Source organism: Lotus japonicus, chromosome 3 (genome assembly GCF_012489685.1).
Source record: "Lotus japonicus ecotype B-129 chromosome 3, LjGifu_v1.2".
Taxonomy (NCBI): Eukaryota; Viridiplantae; Streptophyta; class Magnoliopsida; order Fabales; family Fabaceae; genus Lotus; species Lotus japonicus.
The window spans coordinates 81,152,315-81,168,808 of record NC_080043.1 but is presented as its reverse complement, the minus strand read 5'-3'; the positions used below and the strand labels follow the sequence as shown (position 1 = coordinate 81,168,808).

The 16,494-nt window shown below is 36.2% G+C and overlaps 2 protein-coding genes across 2 annotated transcripts; one reads left to right on the top strand and one right to left on the bottom strand.

Annotated features, from left to right (window-relative positions):
• The first annotated feature begins 1,551 nt into the window (after nucleotides 1-1,551).
• On the top strand, nucleotides 1,552-12,242 carry LOC130746398 (1-phosphatidylinositol-3-phosphate 5-kinase FAB1B). The gene is made up of 11 exons (XM_057599016.1): nucleotides 1,552-3,354; nucleotides 4,158-4,892; nucleotides 5,693-5,846; nucleotides 5,951-6,292; nucleotides 6,796-7,692; nucleotides 7,779-8,110; nucleotides 8,488-8,611; nucleotides 8,683-8,853; nucleotides 9,144-10,682; nucleotides 11,238-11,504; nucleotides 11,617-12,242. Exons 1-11 carry the CDS (start codon nucleotides 2,738-2,740, stop codon nucleotides 11,941-11,943), a joined length of 5,505 nt encoding a protein of 1,834 aa, XP_057454999.1. The 5' UTR covers nucleotides 1,552-2,737; the 3' UTR covers nucleotides 11,944-12,242.
• Nucleotides 12,243-14,724: 2,482 nt separating this feature from the next.
• LOC130744827 (F-box/kelch-repeat protein At3g23880-like) lies at nucleotides 14,725-15,877 on the bottom strand. The gene is made up of 2 exons (XM_057596984.1): nucleotides 15,502-15,877; nucleotides 14,725-15,419 (listed from the first exon to the last, which is right to left on the bottom strand). The coding sequence occupies exons 1-2, from the start codon at nucleotides 15,875-15,877 to the stop codon at nucleotides 14,725-14,727; spliced, it is 1,071 nt and encodes a 356-aa protein (XP_057452967.1).
• Nucleotides 15,878-16,494: the final 617 nt, after the last annotated feature.

The window sequence follows — 16,494 nt, the reverse complement described above, 5'->3', positions numbered from 1 at the left end:
ATTGGAGAGAGAGAGACCAACAACTGATTCAACCTTCTTCCTCGCCTCTAGGGACTCGTTCGTTCTTTATCTCTTCCCTTTTCGCTAAATCTCAAGCTTCGAAACATCTTCCTCACGGTGCTCTGTTTTTTAAGGAGGAAGAGGGTAGAAGATGACCGTTGCAGGTCTCACGTGCTTCCCTCTCTCTTCAGTCTTTCTTTCTCTCTCTAATTGGACATCCACGTAAGCCTCATCCGTTAAGAAATAAACGACAGGACCAACATTGCAGACAGGCAGCAAAGTCAGGGACCATCCGTGTAATTAAATTAGGTAGGGGACTAAAATTGTAGAATTGGTAAACGTCAGGGACCAAAGTTGCAATTAAGCTTATATCAAAAAGTTAAAGAGTAAACAACCTATAATATCATTTTAAATTTTCATTTTTTTAAAAATAGTTAAAAAATAATATTGTGTCATTAACTATTTTATTTTGGATTAATGGATTGTGCACTGTCTGTGTAAGTTTTATTTATTTACATTGACATCCAATTGATTTTCATCAAATTAAAAAAAAAAAATTAATTTTACTTAAAGTTAGAAACTAATGTAGCTATTCCTTCTTCTCCATGACATAATATAATTAAATGTTAGTTCAAAACTATTTTCCAGTGCATCACAATTAAACCTATAAATAAGTTTGTACAAATGACAGGTATTATACAGTATTATTTTTTTTATTGATATCGAACAAATGTATAAAATAATAGGTTCCTTGTTGCCCAATTAATCGGCTCTGTTTTCTTAATCAATTATGTCTACTGTTTAGTGCTTCATTGCATTCAATTTCAAACACGGAGCACACGCGGTTTTGTTCTGTGGATAATGTTGGTGACGCATATGCTAGTTCCTTTCATTTGTCATTTCCTTACAAACTTCAAATTTAAAATACCTAAATTTAATTACATCGAACATATAAATTACAACATTTACAAATTAAACCTCGATCTTTCCCTCTCTATCCATATGTTTTTCAACTCTTATCACTTTAACTATTATTTAGGTACATATAAAATGCAAGATATGTTACCATTCTTGGCCAATTATGAAATCTTTTTACTTTGACTTTCTTATCCTTCTTTCTTAAAAAACTACAAAATAATAAAAATAAGCACTACATAAAAAATGAAAAATTTAAGCTTCTCAAGTAATGGTCCATCATAATTTTTTATTTGAGCTTAATAATTACTATCGGACAGGATAAATAAGTTTTATATATATAAAATTTAATTTAAATTTTACATAAAACTTTGAATTAATAATGATAATGAGTAAATATTTGTGGAAACTTCTTTACATGGTAAACACAAATTAAGTTTATTATCTTTACATAAATCTACAATAATTTGTATTAATTTTGAGTCAAGTCTTCACGCGGCTATTGACTTGAATAAATAAATGACATCCTTTCTTTTCTTTTGAGTAAACTTTTTCAAAATAAAAAGAAGGTGAAAATGATTAATTATTATTATTAATTAATTATGGAGTTGCTAATTATCTATGTTGAAACGCTTACTGGTTCTTCGAAATGAGAAAATGATGAAACAAAGAAAAAATGCAAAAGTCATCACTCAATTTCCATAACCAAAATCGATTCTTCATCAAACGATTCTTGCTCTCCCCAAATTCGAATTGAATCGTTGACACTTGTTTCAATTCTCAATATTATCAATCAATCATAATATAATCATCATTCATTCTTCCCCTGAATTTCATCAATTTACAGGTTGATTTTGTGGGTGGCGATGCTGTTTTGTTTGATGATCAAGATCCAATTCTGATTGATTCTGTGACGGATCATTTCTGGGTCGGTGTTTGTTTCCCTGGAAATCGCCTTCTTCGTCGCGTTCTCTCAAGTTTCGGACCGTTTGGTGTATTGACTGCGTGTTGCGAATCTGGGTTGCCCCCATTTCGCATTTTGGACGAGGAGGATCTGATTGCGATATCGTGTGTAGCATTAGCTTCAAATGGTGGATTTTGATCAGCATTTGATTGGAACCTCTGTTTGAATTTACTGTTTGATCACCAGGGCTGGTTTGTTTGATTGGTTTGTGAATTTCAACTCTCCTTCGCCTTTGGGAGATGGGTTTGTTTTGGAATGGGGAGAAGTGAAGGATTGAGGTGACCTTTTGAGTTGGAGTTTTGGCATGAAGGGTGTTGTTTTTCATGCATTGGATGGTGCAGAAAGGTTTTTTCATGCTGGTATGAGCCTTTTGTTTCTTTTGATTTAATTTGACTTGGGATGTTTGAAATATGCTGTTAAGTTGTTATGCTGTAGTTATTGTTTAGTAGTGAAGAGTGGTTTAGTTGAATTGGTTGAGCCTCACTTAGGAGTAGAAGGGTTCCTTTTATGAATTATGAATTCAAGGTTTAATAGAGGTGGTGGTAGATGATATTTTCCCATGTGTTGATTTGTTGATGAAGTTGTTGTCTAGGCTGGTGGTACTGAGAACCGCAAACTGCTTCGACCGGGTTGGGATTGTTTGTGGATGTAGAAGAACTGGATTTCAGATTCTGGGGTTTTTTTTGGACCTGAGTTGTAACTTATAAGTATCGCAGCTTAGGATCTCCAAGGTTAATTGTATTTCGGTTGGGGTTCTAGTTCTTTATTTTAGGTTTGTTTTCTGTTCTGGACATGATCTGCTATGAGTAGCAAATGGGCAAGTCGTCATCATGAACAAGGAAACTAGAGTGTCTGTCAATGGATGTAGTAGACAGGACTTTTTTTTCTGAGCTTGTCAGCATCATTAAGTCATGGATTCCCTGGCGATCTGAGCCAGCAAATGTGTCTAGGGATTTTTGGATGCCTGACCACAGTTGTAGAGTATGCTACGAGTGTGATTCCCAGTTCACTATATTTAATCGCAAACACCATTGTCGTCTTTGTGGACGTATTTTCTGTGCCAAGTGTACAACAAATACGGTTCCTGCCCCATTTAGCGGCCAAAGGAATTCTTGGGATGAGTGGGAAAATATTCGTGTATGCAATTATTGTTACAAGCAATGGGAGCAGGGCGTAGTTGTTTTTGACAACAGTAATCAGGTTTCCAATCTGGATCGTAGTAATTCGATGTCATCTTCAAGCTTGGCCAGCAGTAAAACTAGTGGCACTGCTAACAGCAGTAACATCACTCTTTACTCGATGCCTTGTTCAGTTGGGTCTTATCAACAAACGCAACAGGGTTCCTGTCTGAACCTGCATCAGTCACCTATGAGGGGAAATGATAGGGAAGGTTCACCAGCATTAGGAGGGAGGAATGATCATGTAGCAGACCAAGGGGATCCATTAACAAAGCAATATGGGTTTTCAATAAACAGGTATTGCATTATTTCTTAGATTCACTAATAGCGAGAACTGATGTTTGATTGTTCATGACTTCATATTGATATTTCTTCACTCTGACATTCATCATGTAGTTTTATTTTTATATTGTTTTTAGTCAATCTTATTCTTCAGTGTGCTCATGACGAATTCAAAAGTTTTATTATCGTACATTTATACTACCTTAATTCCTTTTTATAGGAGCCATGTAACTATTTTTCGTCCATTAAGAAATTTAATTATTTTAGTTACTAGCATTTAATTTGTCCTCAACTTATATTAATTTTCCAAAACTACACTTAACCCCTTTTTTCACATCATTAATACATTTCCACAAAAGAGAACCATAATCTGTGCACTGTTCATGCAAAGAGGCAAAGGAGAATAGTAATGTTGCAGTAACTGGAAAGTGCAGAAAGAGAATCCAATTAGTGTTGAGATTGAAAAAATGTTGAATAATTAATGAAGGTATTTTTGTCAAAAAAAAATTAATGCAATACAAAATTTAAGTTAGTTCTTATAAAAAAGACCAGGCTATACCTTAATTTGGTTCTTATAAAAGGTACCGGAGATAGTATAATTTATTGCAACTGGAATTAAGTTCAGCAGTCTGATAAATGAACATAAACATTTTGCAATCGTTATTAATTGATTGACCTATAATTTATTTAACCAGGGTTAGCATTATCTATCAACCAACAATTCTTGTATTTAAAGTGTGCCAAGTCCACGAGTGCTTGCTGTGCTGCTACTTTTTCTAATATTTTGTCATGGATCATATGCTTTTATTTTGCTTCAGGAGTGATGATGATGAGGATGAGTATGGAGTGTACCGGTCTGATTCAGATATGAGGCATTATCCTCAAGTGAGTAGCTACTATGGACAAACGGAGCTTGAGGAGATAAGCAACATAGATGGATCACGGAAAATCCAGTCTGATGGAGATAACATTAATTCAAAACTCTCTTCAAACTACAGTTTTGACGGACAGGGTTTGGAAGGAACACCAGTTATAGCAAAAAATGAAGATGAACCTGATATTTGTGATGAAAACGAAGCACCTTCCTCATTATATGTTTCAGAGTATGTTGATACCGACCCTGTTGATTTTGAAAACAATGGACTTCTCTGGCTCCCACCTGAACCAGAGGATGAAGAAGATGAACGCGAAGCTATTTTGTTTGATGATGATGATGACCTTGATGGGAATGCCACTGGAGAGTGGGGTTATCTGCGCAATTCGAGCAGTTTTGGAAGTGGGGAGTATCGGCACCGAGATAGGTCAAACGATGAGCAAAAGAAGGTAGTGAAGAATGTAGTGGACAGTCACTTTAGGGCACTGGTATCTCAGCTGTTACAGGTTGAGGACATACCTGTTGAAGACAATGACAAAAATAGTTGGTTGGAAATAATCACATTTCTGTCATGGGAAGCTGCTACTTTATTGAAACCAGATATGAGCAAAGGTGGAGGGATGGACCCAGCTGGTAACGTGAAAGTCAAATGCATAGCATGTGGGAGCCGCGTTGACAGGTAAGTATATCTTATATGATTTTACATGTGTAAACTCTATGTTTCAATCCAGTGCTTTTCCATGTTCTTCCAGATCAGTTGATGCAATTTATGAATCTGGATGGCATCTAATGACGGGTTTCAAGATCTCATGAATCATGATCCTGTTTCTCTTGTGCATAAACCATAAATACATATTGTGTCTCAATGAAGAAAAGCACCTATCTTAAATGTACTAAGCAAAAATGTTCTAGAGGAACGGTGTTGTTGCTTTTGGATTTTTTTTTTTTATGGTTCCAAAGAAGAAATAGGAAATATATTCAAGTAAACTAAATGAAGCCTCTGAAAAACAAACCGTTCGAAAGAGACAGGAAAGTTGATAATGTCTTTAAAGAGAAACAAATTAGAAGACATGCAATTTCATTGTTTGTGTCGTCTGGGGTTAGATATGCATTTAACATAATTATGGAGGAAATATGAGATTAAATGGAAACTGGCATATGAAACCTAGAACCAGGCTACCAGCTCAATATTCGTTTATGAATTCTGATCATTCATGTATCCTTTTCTTTCTTTATCCCATAACATGACGGGAATATATAAATAATAAGAACTTTTACACAAGAAATTATTTTATTAATTTTCACTAAAACCTACATCATAGCCTAAATTTGAGTTTTGAGCTTAAACTTTTTATTATCTCCTACTACCCCAATAACATTATTTAAATCTATAGATTCTATACCCACGGGTCAAAATAAACATTTTATGTTACAGTCCTTGCATTCCTTTTGCCTTACTTCTTGGTGATATTCTTACAGTGCGGTGGTTAAAGGAGTTGTGTGTAAAAAAAATGTGGCTCATCGGCGAATGACATCGAAAGTGGACAAACCTCGTTTGCTGATCCTTGGAGGGGCTCTTGAGTACCAGCGTGTCACCAACCTTTTATCTAGTGTGGATACTCTATTGCAGCAGGTTGTATTCTTTTGCCACTTAATAAATTGTAATCTAGCCCTTGCTTGGTTTCTGGTGCACATGCTATCATAATTTGATGCTAATGGTTTATATCCTTTATTTAGGAAACGGACCATCTGAAGATGGCAGTGGCAAAGATAGCTGCACACAAGCCAAATGTCCTTTTGGTAGAGAAATCAGTTTCTCGGTATGCACAGGAGTATCTCCTTGCAAAAGACATATCTCTGGTTCTCAATGTCAAGAGATCACTTTTGGAGCGCATAGGGCGTTGCACAGGAACTCAAATAGTGCCTACAATCGATCATCTTTCATCACAGAAGTTAGGTTACTGTGAAACATTTCATGTTGAGAAGTTTCTTGAAGATCTTAGTGCTAGTCAGGGTGAGAGAAAAACAATGAAAACATTGATGTTTTTTGAAGGCTGCCCAAAACCATTAGGTTGCACAGTAAGTCTTAACTTTTTTATGTATTTTAATATAATAAGAAACAAATATACAGGTAACTCTCTCTTCAAAATGGTCCTATTTTCGATAGCTTGAACTTTTGAGATTTTATATACAACCCCATGGATGATTGTAATCTTGTCCTTCTCTTGATAGCTTGAACTTTTGAGATCGTTGGCTGTTAACACTGATTTGAATTTGATCACGTGATCAAGAGTTTGCCACCCCCAATATTCCAATTATTTTTCAACAAATGGTTGTCCTATTTTTGGTCCACATTTCTAGCCCAAGGAGTTATTGAGTGCGGGGCATGATGCAGATATTAATAAAAGATTATCCTAATAGCTAAAGTTTTGAAATGGTTCCTCCTTTGTCTTTGACATATTTTACTGAAAAAAATTCATCTAATATGCTTAGTGATTATTTAGATGTTATTTAATTGTAACTTAGTTATCACTTGGAGATTTTAAGAAGAATTAATTTTTCTTGTGTCTCAAATCGAACAGATTTTACTTAGAGGAGCTGACAAGGATGAACTGAAGAAGGTAAAGCATGTGGTTCAGTATGGAGTTTTTGCAGCTTACCATTTGGCTCTGGAGACATCTTTTCTTGCTGACGAAGGAGTCTCCCTGCCAGAAATTCCATTAAACAGCCTTGCACTACCAAATAAATCATCATCCATTCAGAGGTCCATCTCAACAGTTCCTGGTTTCAGTGTTCCTGGCATTGACAAGTCTCAGGGGCATAAATCTGATACTGAACCACGGAGAACCAAAAGTGTCACGATTTCTGATCTAGCCTCATCAGCCCGCGATACAGGGTCCTGTGTGTCTAATGGTACGTCTCAATCTATACCACCTGGATCAAGTCTCAACTCTTCAACTGCCTTGCACGCCTCAATTGCTGCTTCAGGAAATGCAATTCCAGAGTCATATGATAAGAATCTTCGTTCATGCACTAGCAAAGAGAGAAACGAAATGGACTCCAATCAACCTCTAGTGGAAGAAACTTCTGTAGGGGACAACACTCAGGCAATCATGGATGATCCCTCTATAAATGACTCTGAAACTATAGAGAAATTATATCAAGGCATTTTAGCCAACAATCCTCAAAACGGGCATAACAAAATATCTGCAAACCATTTAAGTGGTTCGCAGTCATTATCTCCAAACTTTGTTCAAAACCACCCTATGAAACTTGAAATCAGAAATGAAGAGCCAGTTCCTCAAAAGGAAGAGTTTCCTCCATCACCCTCTGACCATCAAAGCATTTTGGTGTCTTTGTCCTCCCGGTGTGTATGGAAGGGTACTGTGTGTGAGAGGTCCCATCTATTTCGAATTAAATACTATGGCAGCTTTGACAGACCATTGGGCCGGTTTCTGCGAGACCATTTATTTGACCAGGTAATTGTCTGTTATGGAAAAAATATGTCGTTGTTATTAGAACTTGGCAGTAGTTTTTACAATTAATGAGTCTCTTCACTTTTCAGAGTTATCGATGCCCTTCTTGTGAAATGCCATCAGAAGCACATGTGGATTGTTATACTCATCGGCAGGGGACACTCACCATTTCAGTCAAGAAAATACCTGAAATTACCCTACCTGGTGAAAGGGAGGGAAAGATCTGGATGTGGCACAGGTGTTTAAGGTGTCCAAGAACCAATGGTTTTCCTCCTGCTACACAAAGAATAGTAATGTCCGATGCTGCTTGGGGTTTATCATTTGGGAAATTTTTGGAGCTTAGTTTCTCAAACCATGCTGCAGCCAGCAGGGTGGCAAGCTGTGGCCATTCCTTACACAGAGATTGTCTTCGGTTTTATGGGTGATTATAGTCTTCCCTATTTTTGTGTTTGAACTGAACAAGCGTCTGGTCCAAGTTTCTTATATTTTGCCCATCAATAACAAAACTGTCTTGTATGAGATCTTGGTTTCCATAATAATGAACTTCATGATTTGAAATACAAATGGTTGGATTTAAAAAATAGAGTTTTATATTTGTTTTATCTATTTGATAATGTAAGAGAAGGGATCTTATAATCTCCTTTTGGAGGGACGTATGTATCGAGTCTTAGGAAAACCATATAAACCTGCCTGTCTTATTATGCCATTCAAGAATATAATTTTTTTATAGCTAAATATGAAAATATAGCATTTTTTAACGAGATACATTAATTAATTGTACTCATGTTTCTCTTGCAGATTTGGAAAAATGGTTGCTTGTTTTCGATATGCATCAATTGATGTTCATTCAGTCTACCTTCCCCCTCACAAACTGAATTTTGATTACGGGAATCAGGATTGGATACAAAAAGAATCAGATGAGGTTAAATCCTTGCACTCTTGGATATTATAATTTGGGTGCATGATGGTGGACCTAATTTCTTGTAATTACAGGTGGTCAACCGAGCAGAGCTTTTATTCTCTGAAGTACTCAATGGTCTTAGTCAAATTGGAGAGCAAAGATCAAGTGCAGTGCTCCTCAACAGCGGCCTCAAGACACCTGAATTAAGACGCCAAGTTGCTGAACTGGAGGGCATGTTGCAGAAGGAGAAGCTAGAATTTGAGGTGAAGCCTTTAGTTATTATACTTGAATTCAAGCTTCATTTAGTAAAGTTCCTTGTCTAGTAGTGGCTTTGTACAGTGATTAATTTCGTTTCTAGTAACTTCTTGATCTAGAGATATGAAATGATTCTTGTGTGTTAGAATATCAGAACACTTATTGTTTTAGGAATCTGATTATGTTGGTACTCTCATAATTAGTATGGGCTGGAAGTTTTATTGAATTCTATAAATGAAGAAGTATATACAAATATTTTGTTTCGTGTTTGAATCATTTTTTATTTCTGTTTACTTAGGAAACTCTTGAAAAGATTTTGAAGCAAGAAAGGAGAAATGGCCAACCTGGGATTGACATTCTAGAAATTAATCGACTGTGGAGGCAGTTACTTTTCCAATCATATATGTGGGACCACCGCCTTGTTTACACAGCCAGCTTAGCTAATTCCAGCAATGAAACTGGTTCAAGCAGTTCAATATCGGAGGATAAGGAAATACCTATTGATGAAAATCAGATGAATATGGTTTCTGTGGCAGGAAGAGAATTCAGTAGTGTTGACTCTATTCGTGGTGATCCAAAGCTGAACAAAAGCCCTAGCCTTGGAGGAGGAGGTGGAGTAGTTGATGGCAAAAGTTCCCAATCTGATGTATTTCATCAAGAAATTGACATGGCCAAAAACAAACATCATGAGAAAGAAGACCAACCTAGTCTTTCAATCAGCAAAAGCATAAGTGACCAATCTGACCGTTTAGAACCTGAATTGGGTGTTCGCAGAGCTCTCTCTGATGGGCCATTTCCTGTCATACCTAGTTTGTCTGATACACTTGATGCAAAATGGACAGGTGAAAACAAATCAGGATTTGGAATTCAAAACGATAACACTTCTTCAAATCCTGATATATTGATGGGAGATTCTTTGGCGACCACTGTACAGAAAGAAACATACATTCTAGGGGATCGCACAGAAGATCAGAATGGCTCCAAGAGTATCAATTCTGCTACTAAAGGTCTTGATAACATGGAAGACTCTTCAAGCTGGTTACGGATGCCCTACTTAAACTTTTATCGCCAGTTTAATAAGAATTTTTTTGCCAGTACGCAGAAGTTTGATACGATAGTTGACTACAATCCTGTTTATGTATCATCCTTCCGGAAGCTGGAACTCCAAGGAGGAGCGAGGCTGCTTCTGCCGATTGGTGTAAATGACACTGTAATTCCAATATATGATGATGAACCCTCAAGTATTATAGCTTATGCCTTAATGTCACCAGAATATCATTTCCAATTGACTGATGAAGGAGAGAGACCAAAAGAAGGATTTGAGTCGTCTTCATCATATTTTTCTGACTCAGGCACCTTCCAGTCATTTTCATCTGCTGATGATACAGCTTTTGATTCTCAGAAAAGTTTTGGGTCGATAGACGAAATGGTGCTGTCCATGTCTGGGTCACGCAGCTCGTCAATGCTGGATCCAGTGTTATATTCAAAGGCTCTGCATGCCAGAGTTTCCTTTGGAGAAGATGGTCCCCTAGGCAAGGTAAAGTATTCAGTGACTTGTTACTATTCCAAGCGATTTGAAGCCTTAAGACGGGTCTGTTGTCATTCGGAGCTTGACTATATAAGGTCTTTGAGTCGCTGTAAGAAATGGAGAGCTCAAGGTGGGAAGAGTAATGTATTCTTCGCAAAAACCTTGGATGATCGATTTATCATCAAACAAGTTACCAAAACAGAGCTTGAATCATTCATTAAATTTGGTCCTGAATACTTCAAGTACCTTTCTGAATCCATAGACACAGGAAGTCCAACATGCCTGGCAAAGATTCTCGGCATATACCAGGTACTTGTCTTGTGAGCCTTACATTTGTTCCAAAAGAGTGTTTCTAGAGCCTCAAATGTTGAAGCTGCTAAATTATCATATTTCATGGGTGAAGATGGAACCCTGCTGAGTGTAGTAAATTTATATTAGAAATCAAGCAGAAACGATACCTAACTGAATTGTCCATCGTCATTTATCTTATGAAAGGTATCTGGTAAGTATCAGGTACCAGCATACCAAAACAACCATTTATTGTTTGTTAAGGCATCTTGTATGGAAAGATGTTCATTATGCACAGACCTTCTATATATTCTTTAAGAAAAAACTTTTTCTACCAAAATAGAAGAAAAATACAAATTATCACAGCTTGGTTTTCATCCAATTTTCCAGAGGTGCTTATACAAGTTACTGAATTGAAATGATTTTGAAAGTCTTAAATCAATGTATAAGGACTGGAAAAAAGGAAGGACCTTGCAATAAATCATATCTTTACTTGTACTGGTAATTTGATTGATAATATACAATCCTGTGTTTTGCTTCAACCAATTAATTTTTAATGGCGTTCTATTGAAAAAGGTTACATCAAAGCATCTTAAGGGAGGGAAAGAATCAAGGATGGATGTCCTGGTCATGGAGAATCTTCTATTTAGGAGGTCCGTGACGCGACTTTATGATCTTAAAGGATCTTCCAGGTCTCGGTATAATCCAGATAGTACCGGGAAAAACAAAGTTCTCCTGGACCAGAACTTGATTGAAGCAATGCCAACTTCTCCTATTTTTGTGGGAAACAAAGCAAAACGGTTATTAGAGAGAGCTGTGTGGAACGACACTGGTTTTCTTGCAGTAAGTTTAAATCAAAATTGTCTGTGACATTCTTCCTTCTCTTATGTCTCCTTTTCTTGTAAATTGCACACCATCTCACATGCATGCATCTTCTTTCTTTCCTCTTCTGCAGTCAGTTGATGTAATGGACTATTCTTTACTTGTTGGGGTGGATGAAGAGAAGCATGAGTTAGTTCTTGGAATCATTGATTTCATGAGGCAGTATACTTGGGACAAGCATCTTGAAACATGGGTGAAAGCTTCAGGCCTTCTTGGAGGACCAAAGAACACATCTCCAACAGTTATATCACCCAAGCAGTACAAGAAAAGGTTCAGGAAAGCAATGACCACTTACTTTATTATGCTTCCAGATCAGTGGTCTCCCCCATCTATTATTCCTAGTAATTCTCAGACTGATTTAGGTGAAGACAACACACAGTCTAGGACTGTAGCTGAATGATTCTTTGATTTTGTGTTTCTGTAAAGTTTACTTTCAATTTGGGGTAGTAACTCCCCCATAATTTGATATTGTTTTTTGGTTTTCCCTTTTAAATCATATAGGAATTCTTTTGGTTCATTTGTTATTTCGTCAACTAGATATTATCAATTGTTTGTTAGAAGACATTGTAAGAGGAGAAGCCACAGGATGTTTGTCTGGGGTAAAAATATTTGATGACCTCTGGATGAAATCTCTGTACAAAAATTATCAGATAGTCACATTTATAGCACCAAGTTTATACATGTTTAAATTTTCAGACATGTTCTTGAATATCTCAAATTTTATCGCAATCAATATATTGTGCCAGAAAACAAACAAATTTTGATTGCTGAAAATGTTTTAGGTCTTGACTTTGTAAGATGAATTAAATTGGGTATCTGACTTTAAAATCATTTGAATGTTATGCTTGAAATGTTTTTTTTTTTATCAAATTAGGCCCAATGCCATCAATTTTGGTACTGTCACAGTGTCACGTCCTCCACATCACCCACTAATCCTACATGTATTATAAAATCCACATGTTACTTTCACTTTTTTTCCAGCCATCCTCATCCTTAAAACTCAGATCAAACTGCACACACAAGGATTTTTTTTCCTTGTCCCGACGAGTCACCTGAATGAATGTCATAAGCCTCATCTGAACCTAACTACCATTTGAACCTTATTGCCTTCATGGGGCCATTTATGAAGTAGCATTACCATGCCATGCAGCCAATACCGAGTCCAGCCACTCCTCAATTGACCCCATCATTATTGGTCATTGAGCAACACCCTTCACTATAGATCCCTACCAGGATGTGCGGCGGCCGCCGCCTCTAGTTATCACCACTAGCTTCGCCATGTCGCATCAGTGCTAATCTTTTAGGTCCCTGCAAATGCTGGGGAGCGACTACCACTAGAACCACTAGTAGTGCATGTGTTGGTTGTTGACAACATCGTTATGTATGAATGACAACGGAAGGCTGGTTAGGCCACCGAAGCTATAGTTGATTATAGTTCAAAATCTTTGTGGTGATTTTTATTTTCTTGTCTCTTATTTTTTGTTTGGAAAAAAAAGAAAGAAGGAACAAAAATGGTCGGAGATGTGGTGAGTGGTGACCGCACAAAGGAAGGGAGGTGGTCTTTGGTGGCGAAACATATTAAAATTTACTATAGCAGTGAAGACATGACTGTGGAGAGAGATGCTATTATTTTTGTTTTTTGTTCTTAGAAAATATTTTTCTTATTTAGCATCCTCCTAGATGAATATGTCCTTTCCTTCACATTTTTCATCCAAACTAAACAGAATAAACACAATTAATACAATTTAACTCATGTCACATGTAATTCCGTTTAATTTGGATGGAAAATGTGACTGCAAGGACAACAAACAAAAATGTAATTTTTGGAGGATGTTAAACATAAAAGATGTTTTCCAAGGACGAAAAACAAAAATGATGTATTTTGGAGGGACAAAAGCTTATTTAAGCCAATTGAAAATTAAAATAAGAGGTCCAAAGTTTAAAATAGAGAAAAGATGCATTAAATTTAATTGGGAGGATGTAGATATGAGAAATTCATTCAACCTCATTTCAACCTTTAAACCTTGAATCAGTGCTCCACTAGTTCAGTGGCCGATCTGATTCTGCAAACATTTGTATAGATTGTAGTGTGTTAAAGCGGAACAGTCTCGGTCAATTCAACTTAAATTGTAGTACACTAAAGATGTATTGTATCAGGGGAAAAAATCAACTAGAAATTGATTAATATAACTCTCCCAAAACAATGAGAAATAATCTACGGATAAAATCAGCACTCACACACCGGTGTGTTGGACGAAATACAACAACAATGATTGTTTCAAGTATGAAAAGAACTTTAATATAAAAAGCATGAAAGTAAAACTAAATTAAACATAAACCATATATGCTCGTTCTAGAATGAATGCCAGTAATGTGATGCAATACGAACTCTGCACAACTTTCAAGCACATGGAGCCTCAGTTCTTCAGTTCGGATAGTGAATTTGATCAGGCACGACATTGTCAACACCCACATTATCAATCTTTTCATGATGATCTCTCTCTGTGTCAAGACTCTCCTGTGTAAATAATACAAGGATAATAAAATATAGCTTCCACAACCTTAGACTGCTCAATTACAAAGTAATATATCTTGTTAACCTAGATAACTTTGGAGGTAAAGTTAGGTACAAACAAGGACTGAAACTGAATCAAAGCCACCATAAATCTACCGTTCAGAAGGCAACAATAATGTATTGGAATAATTGCCATTCAAAATCATAACATTAAGAGGTGCAAAAGGGATAAAGATGCAACATATATAGCATGTACTAAGTCCAATTACACTCAACTCTTTTTTACAGAGCATGTACTAACTCCTCCTCTGAAACGCAAAGAAACTATCAGGTCCATTTACACTAAAAGCCTACTAAAAACCACTAAATATATTGATTATGACATTTTCCAAATGTTGAGCTTTCAGCAAACAACATAATCATTTGAGGGAAATCTAAGCCGTTCAAGACACCATGTTAGACAACTTGTTATCTAGTTTGAGAAATGTAATGTTGTAAAATCTGACCAGAATCCTAACCGTTTACTGAAAACTTTAGTTGTTTTTTCTATATACTCAAATAGCCTTTGATATTCAGAATAATTTCCAAGACACAAATATATTATGCATTCCGCTACTAATACTATAGTTTCTCATTTTTCATGATGCAAGATGAGTAGGAACAAAATCATGAAAAGGATAGGCCGTCTTCTTTGGCTTCCATAAAGTCACCAGGGAGGGAGAGTAGGCTTTCTCTATACATAGCAGACTGTTGTAAATAATATGACTCAAAATCAGGATCAAATGTACTTGTATGTTCAATAAGAACTCCTTTGTTGTTATATTTCGACAATCCTCCACTACAATTTGTTGAAATGAATCCATCAGATTTGGTGGAGCATAGTGGAAGAACAAAGAATCTATCACGAATGTCATAATTCACAGGCAGAACAAATGACTTAGTCCAGGATGACTGCACTTTGTAGTTTTTCATGATCCATATCTCAGCAGCGACATCCCAAATATGCTGAGCAGGGTAACATAGACAAAGACAATCACCCAATACCCTCAAGTAATATTGTCTTGATATTGATTTTAACTCCATGTCTATATCAAGAGGTATAGGAATCTCTAGTAAACTCATTTGTTTCAAATCAAAGACAATGATGACATGATCCTCTGTATCACGGGAGTAAACCAACCAATGAAGAGCTCCATTTAAAAGCAGCCCAGCTTGGTCAAACTTGGTCGTCCAATATGGGAATTTGAAACCCTGAATTTGGTTCCATGAATTGGTTTTGAAGGAGAAAATCTCAATATGGGTTTTACAATCAGTGGAGCCGTATCTGTACATTGCAATAAGAATAACTAGATAGTCATCCGCTGACGTGTCATACCAAAATCCGTAAAGAAAATCATACATCCACGTAACATGTGAGTACGTAGGATATCGGTTTGGCAACACCTGTTGTTGGATTCCACACAAGGAGATTACGATGCTTCCATTGTATGAGTAGAAATCCTCGGCAAGAACCATAAATATAAATGGGATAGTAATCAGCAATTTGGTGTGGGGTTAATCGAACGTAACTTCTTGCTAGAGTATGATCATGAAGTGATGATTCTATGTCTATGGATGTCACCTTGAAACCAGACTTTGATTTGAAGAGAACTCGATAGGTGGGTTTGGCAGCAAGGTCGTAATGAGATTTTGCAAAATTGGGATCGGAGATAAGAGAGAGCCATGACTTGCAAATGCATTTGAAACGCAACAGAGATTGCACCGGCAATCTCAGCAGAATTTCCTCTATCAATTCCGGAGGAAGAATGGGGTTCAGCATTGCGAGTTGCACCACGGCGAAGTTGGTTTGTTTTAGTCTTTATCGTGACAAAAGTCATTAATCTTCTAACAGAGGGTAATGTGACAAGCAACATTATCACTCATCGGTCATGTCACATAGAAAGGAAAAAAGTTATCTTATTTGGTAGTCATATCTTTTAAAAATTTAGATTTAAATTAAAGTACTTTCTTCTAAAATATTAGAGTATTATTTAAATCATAAAATTAATATTATTCTTTTTTACACTTTTTTCCTTCTTATTCTCCTTCTCATTAATATTAGCGTCTAACTCTTATTCACCATCAAAATTAAGAATTCTAAATTTTGAAGTTTCTATGTAAACACTAACCCTCATTTTTCTTTTTTCTATTTATCTATTAAAATTATTATTATTAACTAGTTTTAAGTGGCTTAAATTGACTTAATCATTGAAGTAAAAAAATGAATCAATGAAAATGAATTTTGCTTATTTAAACACAAATTGGATCCCTAAATATTTTTAAATACAAAGTCAACCAAACCTGGCCCCTATAAAATTTTCGTATCAAATTGGGTCCCTAAATTTTTTTTTAATCCAATTAAAGACAAAGTGTGCCAGACGGTGATGTGGCTCGAAT

What these genes read in the sequence shown, in the direction of transcription:
- LOC130746398 (XM_057599016.1), top strand. Translation starts at nt 2,738, where the DNA reads ATGGATGTAGTAGACAGGACTTTTTTTTCTGAGCTTGTCAGCATCATT. An exon ending in GAGACCATTTATTTGACCAG is followed by an intron (nt 7,693 to 7,778) that starts GTAATTGTCTGT and finishes TTCACTTTTCAG; the next exon opens with AGTTATCGATGCCCTTCTTG. An exon ending in TACAAAAAGAATCAGATGAG is followed by an intron (nt 8,612 to 8,682) that starts GTTAAATCCTTG and finishes TTGTAATTACAG; the next exon opens with GTGGTCAACCGAGCAGAGCT.
- LOC130744827 (XM_057596984.1), bottom strand. Translation starts at nt 15,877, where the DNA reads ATGCTGAACCCCATTCTTCCTCCGGAATTGATAGAGGAAATTCTGCTG. An exon ending in TGTGTGGAATCCAACAACAG is followed by an intron (nt 15,420 to 15,501) that starts GTGTTGCCAAAC and finishes ATGACACGTCAG; the next exon opens with CGGATGACTATCTAGTTATT.